Source organism: Haliotis rufescens, unplaced genomic scaffold (genome assembly GCF_023055435.1).
Source record: "Haliotis rufescens isolate VD_foot unplaced genomic scaffold, xgHalRufe1.0.p SCAF_27, whole genome shotgun sequence".
Lineage (NCBI taxonomy): Eukaryota > Metazoa > Mollusca > Gastropoda > Lepetellida > Haliotidae > Haliotis > Haliotis rufescens.
The window spans coordinates 2,861,062-2,873,465 of NW_025963968.1; the positions used below are offsets into that span (position 1 = coordinate 2,861,062).

General features: G+C 40.9%; 1 protein-coding gene across 1 annotated transcript in view; it reads right to left on the reverse strand.

The window, feature by feature from the left end:
• The window catches only part of LOC124139394, a 73,212-nt gene extending 60,884 nt beyond the window's left edge, over nucleotides 1-12,328 (reverse strand). The window contains exons 1-9 of the mRNA XM_048402584.1: nucleotides 12,130-12,328; nucleotides 9,370-9,528; nucleotides 8,580-8,738; nucleotides 6,784-6,906; nucleotides 6,428-6,607; nucleotides 4,622-4,756; nucleotides 3,650-3,796; nucleotides 2,889-2,962; nucleotides 189-345 (exon numbers count right to left, since the gene is read on the reverse strand). Of these exons, the coding sequence (XP_048258541.1) occupies nucleotides 189-345; nucleotides 2,889-2,962; nucleotides 3,650-3,796; nucleotides 4,622-4,756; nucleotides 6,428-6,607; nucleotides 6,784-6,906; nucleotides 8,580-8,738; nucleotides 9,370-9,528; nucleotides 12,130-12,210 (1,215 nt within the window). The 5' untranslated portion in view covers nucleotides 12,211-12,328. The remainder of the gene's footprint in view (nucleotides 1-188; nucleotides 346-2,888; nucleotides 2,963-3,649; nucleotides 3,797-4,621; nucleotides 4,757-6,427; nucleotides 6,608-6,783; nucleotides 6,907-8,579; nucleotides 8,739-9,369; nucleotides 9,529-12,129) is intronic.
• Nucleotides 12,329-12,404: the final 76 nt, after the last annotated feature.

Below are 12,404 nucleotides of genomic sequence, written 5' to 3' on the forward strand. Positions count from 1 at the left end.
CTGCAGACTGACCGACCTGTTTGGGACTAGGCACAATATCACACTGCAGGCTGACTGACCTTTTTGGGACTAAGCACAATATCACACTGCAGACTGACTGACCTGTTTGGGACTAAGCACAATATCACAATGCAGACTGACTGACCTGTTTGGGACTAAGCACAATATCACACTGCAGACTGACTGACCTGTTTGGGACAAAGCACAGCCTTGAGGAGTCTCTCCAGAGGTTCTGTGGTGTCCTTGAAGACGTCCACCATGAGATGCAGCAGGGCCATGTTGACATGCTGCTCCAGGTGACAGAACTCGTCCAGCATCGTCTCGCAGACCTCCCCGTGCTCCCTTCTGTAACCACGGCAACGAAGAGTTGGCAATCACATGAAATGCATTAATCAAATTGTTTCATATTCTGGGACACTGTATCCTTGATAATCGAGAAGAACACCTGGACCCATTCACTACCAAGGCCACACTTTTTTAATTTTACGTTTCACGGATTTATTCAAACATATATTTATTTATATGAAAGTCATTCTGACGTGGAGTTAAAACTGCAGCTGTCTTCTTGAATCACAGATAGTGATGTAGACATGGAATTTATACAAAATATTTTATAATCTATAAGAGGGTCTATATTACAAGTGGGAGACGTAATGAAAATAAATATGTTAATGTTTAATATATTTCTGATCCAGATGCTTTTCAGTAGGATGGGTGGGTCTGGGAATGTGTGGCCTTAGCAGCCAAGGTTAGCTGTGGGTACACATCTTGGTCTCTCTCACCCGCAGTGAGTTAATCAAAAGAATAAATAAACGGCTTGTGTTTCCATGGCATTTGATTTGGTAAGGAGGCAAATCTTTTTTTACATTTTTTCTGAGCAGATTTACACAGATGCACAATGGTTTTACATTTACATCTTGATAAATGCAAAAATAATTGAAGCCAATTCTTAATTAAACATTAACTACCTGTGTGGGCCTTCACATCAACCTGTCATGGCAAAATAAATGAAATACAGCTCAGGTGACACAAATATACATCAGTCAGTTTTACCCCAGATCAACCAGCAAAAACTTATTTTTCCCTTATATATAGGCAGTTATAAACTAAGCTTACCGCTGACAAAAGTTTACAACACCCACAATTAATAGTTAACTCATTCGTCAGACTAATGAGTAAAATCACATTGAATCATGACTTCAACAAAAGCAGGCCCCCTCTAACTGTATCTGACTGCCAGTCTCTGAAAGGTTTCTTGTCCACATAGAAGTCTCACCTGTGGTGACTGCCAGTCTCTGAAAGGTTTCTTGTCCACATAGAGGTCTCACCTGTGGTGACTGCCAGTCTCTGAAAGGTTTCTTGTCCACAAAGAGGTCTCACCTGTGGTGACTGCCAGTCTCTGAAAGGTTTCTTGTCCACATAGAGGTCTCACCTGTGGTGACTGCCAGTCTCTGAAAGGTTTCTTGTCCACATAGAGGTCTCACCTGTGGTGACTGCCAGTCTCTGAAAGGTTTCTTGTCCACATAGAGGTCTCACCTGTGGTGACTGCCAGTCTCTGAAAGGTTTCTTGTCCACATAGAAGTCTCACCTGTGGTGACTGCCAGTCTCTGAAAGGTTTCTTGTCCACATAGAGGTCTCACCTGTGGTGACTGCCAGTCTCTGAAAGGTTTCTTGTCCACATAGAGGTCTCACCTGTGGTGACTGCCAGTCTCTGAAAGGTTTCTTGTCCACATAGAGGTCTCACCTGTGGTGACTGCCAGTCTCTGAAAGGTTTCTTGTCCACATAGAGGTCTCACCTGTGGTGACTGCCAGTCTCTGAAAGGTTTCTTGTCCACAAAGAGGTCTCACCTGTGGTGACTGCCAGTCTCTGAAAGGTTTCTTGTCCACATAGAGGTCTCACCTGTGGTGACTGCCAGTCTCTGAAAGGTTTCTTGTCCACAAAGAGGTCTCACCTGTGGTGACTGCCAGTCTCTGAAAGGTTTCTTGTCCACATAGAGGTCTCACCTGTGGTGACTGCCAGTCTCTGAAAGGTTTCTTGTCCACATAGAGGTCTCACCTGTGGTGACTGCCAGTCTCTGAAAGGTTTCTTGTCCACATAGAAGTCTCACCTGTGGTGACTGCCAGTCTCTGAAAGGTTTCTTGTCCACATAGAGGTCTCACCTGTGGTGACTGCCAGTCTCTGAAAGGTTTCTTGTCCACATAGAAGTCTCACCTGTGGTGACTGCCAGTCTCTGAAAGGTTTCTTGTCCACATAGAAGTCTCACCTGTGGTGACTGCCAGTCTCTGAAAGGTTTCTTGTCCACAAAGAGGTCTCACCTGTGGTGACTGCCAGTCTCTGAAAGGTTTCTTGTCCACATAGAAGTCTCACCTGTGGTGACTGCCAGTCTCTGAAAGGTTTCTTGTCCACATAGAGGTCTCACCTGTGGTGACTGCCAGTCTCTGAAAGGTTTCTTGTCCACATAGAAGTCTCACCTGTGGTGACTGCCAGTCTCTGAAAGGTTTCTTGTCCACATAGAGGTCTCACCTGTGGTGACTGCCAGTCTCTGAAAGGTTTCTTGTCCACAAAGAGGTCTCACCTGTGGTGACTGCCAGTCTCTGAAAGGTTTCTTGTCCACATAGAGGTCTCACCTGTGGTGACTGCCAGTCTCTGAAAGGTTTCTTGTCCACATAGAGGTCTCACCTGTGGTGACTGCCAGTCTCTGAAAGGTTTCTTGTCCACATAGAGGTCTCACCTGTGGTGACTGCCGGTCTCTGAAAGGTTTCTTGTCCACAAAGAGGTCTCACCTGTTGTGACTGCCAGTCTCTGAAAGGTTTCTTGTCCACAAAGAGGTCTCACCTGTGGTGACTGCCAGTCTCTGAAAGGTTTCTTGTCCACATAGAGGTCTCACCTGTGGTGACTGCCAGGTGGGGTCTGCGGCAGGGACCGGGACAGCTCCAGCATCCGCCCTTTGACCTGCAACACCTACAACACAAACCACACATGAGAGGAACGACCTTATGCTGGGTCAGTGGAATTGGTCTAAAACAAGCATGAATACCTAATACTCATATCCCCCACCAATATGACATGTCGGATGTGTGCAAGGCATTAGCTCTCCGGAAACAAGCACTACCGCTATTTTCAGTCTGTCAAAAACCCAAACCATCAAAAGGCACCAGTTCACCACTAGCCCTATCTAAGTTTGGTTAAGATATCTCTTATGGTTTCTGAGCTGTGCTTCGGAAATGAAACGTGAACGGACGGATGGATGGACAGCACCCATTCTTATGTCCCCCTTCCACTTTGAGGCGGGGGATAATAAGACCTATCATTACATTATAGTGCTACTACTGGATCCAGGTTATACTGAAGTTAGATTTACATATATAGCTGCTTAGAAACGTGTTTCAGTCTTATCACAGCGTGACATCTATATGCAGAATGGAAGACTGAACTGATACAGGTCTTAGATGGTAACCACTTTGTGAAATGTGACTAAATCATATGATCATAGGGCCCTCAGGGATACAACTCTGCACAGTGCCTTTAATAATGGACACCCATCCCCAATTTGCCAATATTGAACAGGTTTTTATCTCAGACCAATACAAAATTGATGCAAAAAATATTCTCTATCAATCTCAATTACTGGATAGTTGATACACTCACTCTCTGACAGTTTTGAATGATGAGGTCACGGTAGTCGTCTCTGCACAGGTGAGCGACAGCCATACTGTGCCTCACCACGCCAGCAATCCAAGTCTCAAAGTCAGGGTGAATTACCTCCCTTGATTCCTCTGCCAGAGATTCCAGAATCTGTAGCATAAACGTGGCAGTGGGATACTTTGTGGGTTTGAATTAATCAGAGCATGTGTACTAGGATGAACCTCATTAGTCATGTGGACAAAGCGTTAAACTCTGATCAGCTCAGTGGTTTGAACCCAGTATGACATGGGATTCTTGGGATATTTTGGTCACTGTATCAATTATAGTGTGAGTGAGTGAGTTGGGTTTAAGGCCGCTTTTAACAATATTCCAGTTATATCGCGGCGTGTCAGCTTAATGTGGGAGGAAAGCCCGAAGTGATGCAGGTCTAAGATGTTTACCACTTCAGTGAAACCCACGAGCACGGGTATGGTGCTGACAAACCTAGAAACATAATTGGGGCCAACCAGGATTCGAACCCACAATCATAGGTTTCTGGCGTGCCCAAGGGACACAACTCTGCACAGTGAATCGCGGTGCCTTAGACGACTGGGCCACCCATGCCCCCCGTATCAATTATAACAAAGTTAGAATAAATATAGTGTGTAACACTGCAGTCTGCAATATTCCACCAATATCACAGGAGGACAAACTGGTGGTTAATATTGTAAGCAATGTTCAATGTTGTCTCGCATCATGACACATCATGTCCACTGATAACGGGACAAACAAAGAGCAAAAAGCTACATTTTACATTAGTGTATTGAATGCAATGGTACAACATAATGCCAAATACTTAATAATAAATTTAGAACTAACATAAATCTCAAATTTAAACTTAATAACATTGTTTTCCCATTTTGTCTGTCACGGAACTTATCGTAGATAAATTCCTGGTATCTTGTTTACTTGTGTTTGTAGAAAGTGAAAACTTACAAAGTCCACCCTGGAAATAAAATACCCAGGTTCTTCAATGTTCAGAGTTGTCTCCCTTGTCTGTTTACTCTCTAGTGCCTCTTGAATGTCTGACAGAGTTGACAGGATCTGACCAATCATGGCCTCCTTCCCTGTCTGGAAACAACAAATTACCGTTGTGGAAGTGAATGACGTATAATGATGCAGTCTGTTTATATGGAAGCTGTAGCAGTATGGCAGGGAGCCTGGGCAGAGCCCTTGTATCACCATTAGCGTGTTACTGAAGAGCTCAGATACCATATACTCATATTCAGAAACTACTGAGTCTCACTCACTAACCTTAGTCACTCACTCACTCACCTTAGTCACTCACTCACTCACCTTAGTCACTCACTCACTCACCTGTCACTCACTCACTAACCTAGTCACTCACTCATTCACCTAGTAACTGACTTACTCACTCACCTAGTCACTGACTTACTCGCACATCTAGTCACTCGCTCACTCATTCACATAGTCACTCACTCACTCATTCACCCAATCACTCACTCACCTAGTCACTAACTTATTCACTCATCTAGTCACTCGCTCACTCATTCACATAGTCACTCACTCACTCATTCACCCAATCACTCACTCACCTAGTCACTAACTTATTCACTCATCTAGTCACTTGCTCACTCATTCACATAGTCACTCACTCACTCATTCACCCAATCACTCACTCACCTAGTCACTAACTTATTCACTCATCTAGTCACTCGCTCACTCATTCACATAGTCACTCACTCACTCATTCACCCAATCACTCACTCACCTAGTCACTAACTTATTCACTCATCTAGTCACTTGCTCACTCATTCACATAGTCACTCACTCACTCATTCACCCAATCACTCACTCACCTAGTCACTAACTTATTCACTCATCTAGTCACTTGCTCACTCATTCACATAGTCACTCACTCACTCATTCACCCAATCACTCACTCACCTAGTCACTAACTTATTCACTCATCTAGTCACTCGCTCACTCATTCACATAGTCACTCACTCACTCATTCACCCAATCACTCACTCACCTAGTCACTAACTTATTCACTCATCTAGTCACTTGCTCACTCATTCACATAGTCACTCACTCACCTAGTCACTGACTTACTCCCACATCTAGTCACTCACTCACTCACCTGTCACTCACTCACTCACCTAGTAACTGACTTACTCACTCACATAGTCACTCACTCACCTTAGTCACTCACCCAATCACTCACTCACATAGTCACTGACTTATACACTCATCTAGTCACTCACTCACTCATTCACATAGTCACTCACTCACTTAGTCACTGACTTACTCGCACATCTAGTCACTCACTCATTCACATAGTCACTCACTCATCTATCGCTGACTTATACACTCATCTAGTCACTCACTCACTCAGCTGTTACTCGCTTACTCATCTAGTCACTCGCTCACTCATTCACATAGTCACTCACTCACTCATTCACATAGTCACTCACTCACCTAGTCACTCACCCACCTATTCACTGACTTATTCACTCATCTAGTCACTTGCTCACTCACTTGCCTAGTCACTGATTATTCACTCATCTAGTCATTCACATAGTCACTCACTCACTCACCTAGTCAGTAATATATTCACTCATCTAGTCAGTCACTCACTCACTACCCTAGTCACTGACTAACTTACTCACCTTGTCACTGACTTATTCACTCATCTAGTCACTCACTCACTCACTCATCTAGTCACTCACTCACTTGTCCAGCCACCCCCTCCCCCCTGACTCTACTCCTACTACCTACCTGTGCCTGTGGGTTGTCGGGGTACTTGAGGTATGTCTGTATGGTAGTGTTGAGTCCAGACAGAGACTTGCGGAGGACGGTCATGCTTGTTATCAGCTGTTCTCGATGCTGGGAGTTGATGACCTCCTTCTGTCTCCGCCTCGTCAGAGCAATCAACGACATGACCGATTCTGTTAGGCTCTTTAATACATAATCATTATTAAAACAAAAACTCAGCAGTTACCATGCACAGTTACTAAATGTATACGTATCTACACAACCTGCTAGCTCTTTACCAATTTTCCTCTACAATTCTTTAGGTAAACTTTATCATTTTTATTTAAATAAACATTTGCAACAAGAGGCAAATCACAAACCTTGAATGCTGATACAAGTTCTTTGACACTGGTGACTTTTCCAACAAGTTTGACCTTGACCTTGGTTTCACCAACAGCTGCCACCATTTTCTTGACCTCCGCATTGTCAGAAACAAGGAGAACCTAGAAGGCATTAGACATCACATCATTTAGCCATTGCAAAAAGCTTATATAATTAGTGGTGTAACGATACAACAATACAGTATTATCTCGCGATACGAAGCCCATAATGTAACACATCGATTAATGAACCCTGTATCGTGATACATACGATACATTACAAGTATTATTCGGTAAAAACTCATGAATAATAACAGAAATTGTTCAACAACCAGTTTATACAGATTCTCCAGTACTTCCCATTTGGCTATGAATAGCATAACACTTCACAGTGCCCTCTAGTCTACATGTTTCTGCCCTACAACATCCTATTTTGATCTCTGAAATTCTAAAACATATGATTCAGGGTTGTGATTCACCTGCAAAAAGACAGAATATCAACTTATGAAATAAAAGTGCTGTATCGGGATACCTATCGTATCGCACCCATAGTATCAGGATACGTATCATACCGCATCCATAGTATCAGAATATGTATCGCATCGTACCCATAGCATAAGGAAATGTATTATATCGCACCCATAGTATCAGGATATGTATCGTATCGCACCCATAGTATTAGGATAGGAATCGTATCGTAACCATCATATCAGGATATATATCGTATTGCACCCATAGTATCTGGATACATATTATGTCGCACCCATAGTATCAGGATATGTATCGTTACACCTGTAAATATAATGGATGATACCACATCACAACTTATCATGTTTCTGGACAAAAATGTAAAAAAAATATGTATTAAAGTGTAGCTGAAATTAGAGTAGCAGTTAGAATACAGATATCCTTGTATTGATGATCAAAACAAGCATCATTATCAAGATATTTTCAATTTTATCACATGGATGACAGATCTTCTCATCCTAATGCAAAAGTAGAATGATACAGACACATGTTTTTTGTTTCTATGACTATCAGGACTGACCATTCTTTAATATTCCCTTTGAAAAAAAGAGAGTTTTTTGCAATACAATTTTATTTTGGCCACCACCCTAACCTTATTTTCACCATGGCGTTAAAAAGGAACTGATAATTGACGTGTTACAAAAATTTAATTGAAATCATGTAGAATTTGAGAACAGGTGCAAAAAAAGCATCCTAAATTTTGTTATTACCTGCTTACATACTTTATGGCATGGACATAAAACAAATGATAAATAGATACACATCATCATCATCATGAAATGCAAGAAAGCTACAACATGGTACATACAGGGCTTCAGTCACCAAATTTAAGGCCTTTTTCAGGCCTTGTCAAGGCTCTTGCACACACATTTAAGGCCCCCAAAATGACAAACGCAACATATTTTTAACAGGTTTAAAACAGAACAGAGCTTTGTAATCCTTGAACAGATTAGATTAAACAAACAAAAACAAATGTTTATCAACATTTCGCATTCCGACCATTCAAGCAGGTAACAGTGTTTTTTTCGTGGAAATAAGACTACAATAATTATTTTAAAAGCGAAACTGAATATAGAGTTGACTGTGTATGACCAATTCAGGCCTTTTCAAGGTATTTTGTCTGAATCCCAGGCCTTTTCAAGCTAATTTGGCATCTAAGGCCTTTTAAGGCAAATGTCTAAATTCCAGGCCTTTTCAAGGCCTGTGCGAGCCGTGTACAAGATGGAGCGGACGTAAGAGAAGATGTCACTGTTAAAGCATCTGCCCACCTTGAGTATCCCCTGCAGAACCTCCTTTGACCTCTGGACTAGAGTGACCCGGGTCTGTCTGCTTGACGAATCGGCTGTGAATTTCTGAGCTGCCACATAAAAACCAGACTGGGCCACGTCCAGGGTTTCACACGCTGAGGCCATATCTTGCTGAAACTCCTGTTATAAACAATATCAGAGAACTGAATGAGTCATATGTACGCCACTTCAAACAGTACTTCAATATCTTGTGGAAGAAAGTGAGTGAGTGAGTGAGTGAGTTTGGTTTTACGCCGCTTTTAGCAATATTCCAGCAATATCACGGCGGGGGACACCAGAAATGGGCTTCACACATTGTACCCATGTCGGGAATCGAACCCGGGTCTTCGGCGTGACGAGCGAACGCTTTAACCACTAGGCTACCCGACCGCCCCTGTGGAAGAAAGACCAAAACATGTAAAGTGATGGGATTTGTGGTCAAAGACGTTTGCTTTGGTGAGCAAGAACGGGTATGGTGCTGACAAACCAAGAATCATAAGCTATTGGAGCTATTCAGAATGACAGAAATAGAACTACTGCATTTCAAGTCATTTTATAATCAATTTCAGGTCCTATATTTCAATATGAGTATGTCAGTTTGTAAGCAAAAATGAAAGTTTAATTTAATAAAGCATTTAATAATACAGAAAAAATATTAATACAAGATACAATTTTTAAAAAGGCTTATTATCTGTGGATATACATAGTAAGTGGTGCTAAACTTATTTCCACGTGTATATATAAACAAATAAATGATTCTTCATTTTCTTACAGCTTCTTGTGCATTTTGAGCCTGTTGCTTGGCAACGCCAATGAAACCTTCAACTGCTGCACTGACACATTTTGCACAAGTCGAGATATCTCCTGGAGTTGTCTCCCTTCCATCAAGGTGAGTGTCGGATGCCTCGTTAAGTATGATAAGGAGAGATACCTGCAATAGGTGTAACAACATAAGAGACTCTTGTAATAAAACCAATGAGTACGTCATGCTGTGCAACAATGAATAGATCTGTTACACATTCTGAACAGTTAAAATGACTACTAGTTGTTTGTTTTGTTTGGTTGTCATTTAACACTGAACTCAGCAATATTCCACCTGATATGGGGGCGGTCCGTAAATAATCGAGTCTGGACCAGACAATCCTAGTGATTGACATCATGAGCATCGATCCACCAATTGGGATACGAGGACATATAATAAACCAAGTCATGGAGTCTGACCACCCAATCCATTTCGTAGCAGTAGAAAATGTTTATCATGTTTATTGCAATTATAAAAAAGAAACTCAAAAAAACCTTTTTTCCTCTCCTTTTTGTCTTACTTATATTTCATAAAAACATGCCCAAAAACCATTACAACAGTTAATTATTTTAATGATGGAGTGAACATTGAGTGGTAGTATCAGTGTAAGGCATCAGCAGCAGAACAGAAGCTAAGGTTGAAGTAAATTTGAAGGTTGCATAGTTTTTAATAAAAGAGAATTGGATACAGAAACATGTGTTTATCAATGTTAATGACAGCCATCAACATGCTCCATGCATGGGGGATTGTTAATAGGGTTGTCATTATTTGGAAATATTTGTATTGATATATCGACTCAAAATAAATTATAAAATTAATGATTCTGTATCTGTATATACATCTGTAGATCTGCAATCACCAGAGCTCGAGATATATCAAATGCTTGCGTATCAAATATGCAACAAAAACTATAAATATGCTATTAAAATAAAATCAAAGTGTATATTACAACTATTCGATAAAACAATTGCGTAAATTACAACTGTTAGATAAGACTATTGATAGATGCAAATTGAAAAGCACATCGTACCTAGTCAATGTACATGTTATATCTTAATTAGTCGCTCATTGGTGATTAAAGAAATAAACAAATTCTTAAAAGATGTCTTCCTGGAGTGGGAGCTGCAAGCAGACACAGACAGGCATACTACAAATCACATAGTTTTAAATGATTTATAGAGATTGTTACATAACAGGTTTTAAGTTAAATACCCAAATGTGAAGAGAAGGGTGGATAAAAAAAATTGAATACCCTCCAAAACTTGTGGATACCCAATCAAAATCAAACCCCTGGGTAAAATACCCAAATAACTAAAAGCGTATCTACAGCTCTGAATCACTTTAATGCTAACTAGTTGTTAGCAAGTGATGATTAGACAATTTCAAAAGTTGATGTGTCAAACTTTCATCCATGGAGAACCGCCTCCGTGGTAGAGCGTCCGCCCGGAGAGCAGAAGGTCCGGAGTTCGATCCCCGGCCGCGTCATACCAAAAGACGTTAAAAGATGGTACTTGTTGTTACCCTGTCTGGCGCTCGGCATTAAGGGGCTAAAACAAGGACTGGTGGGCTCGGAGTCAGTATACTGTGTCTGAGTGGGGTATTCATGTTAAACTGTGGCATGGTATCTCAGTGAGCTAGCACTATAAATCGGCATCAGTCCGGACTAGTACAAGCAGCCACACAAACACACACACGTACATGCACGTCGCTATATAAGTGCAATAATCTTGGACGCGACGTTAAACCCCATTTCACCATAATGTTAAAAATCACGGAAGTATTGATAATGTAGTATTTGATGCTAGGACATATTTAGCATAACATTCACACACAGTGCCCTCTAACCAATACCATCTGGCCCTTAGATATCCCATCTTTCATCTGAAAGTTAATCACAAATGATTCAGGGTTACGATGCACCATTTAAAAGAAAGAATATCCACTTGAGAAATAAAAGTACTTAATAAGGATACGAATCGTATTGCACAGGGTCTATAACATGTATAATATTGGGATACGTACTGTATCCGAGTTGGAATAGGTCTTCAGCAACCCATGCTTGCCGTGAAAGGGGACTATATGCTTGTTGTAAGAGGCAACTAATGGGATCAGGTGGTCAGGCTTGCTAACTTGGTTGATGCATATCATTGTACATGTTGTATCCCAATTGCGTGGATCAATGCTCATGATGTCAATCACTAGATTGTCAAATCCAGACTTGATTATTTACAGACTGTCGTCATATAGCTGAAATATTGCTAGGTCCGACGTTAAACAAACAAACAAAAATATGTTTTAGAACTGCATGGCATAACAGAAAATTCAACTGAAATTATATATATTACACAACGATGTTTATGTTTCAATATGTTGCAGATACCACTCACTGATTTTTATGTAATTTGCTATAAATCCATATGCAACATCCATTATCATGATTATATTTTTCATACGTAGTCCTACTCGACAACTACGCTCGATAATTATTCTCTTGAAATCAAAATGTTTCACTTCAGTTTATTCTTGAAGGTAATGATTTGATAGTGAGTAAATCAACTGCGTTTCACAATTGTTACTCTGATATATCATGCACTGCTCGGGCTGTGGTTTGATGTCTGCCGAAGAATGAGTTGTATGTTGAATCAATATTATCAATGAATGATTAATACAGAGAAACGTAGGGCAGTCGTGTCCTTATTTACAATGACGATCCTCGCAGTGTTTCCTTACCTGTGATGCAATCGGGGCCAGCACTCTTTCAACTGACTTGGTTCTTACGAGATTCGATATCAATCCGTACGTGACATCCATTATTTTTCATGTGTACATTATTTTGGTTCAACAGGTGTCCGTCGCATCTGAAGACACCGCGTAAATAACATCAGTTTATAAAAAATGAAACGGGAGTTCTTAAACGAAATGAGTTACGTCGGAGAACATTTGTGTAAAGTATTCGAGTCATTATTATGAGAGATATGATACACATAGTAGTATAGTATTATTTA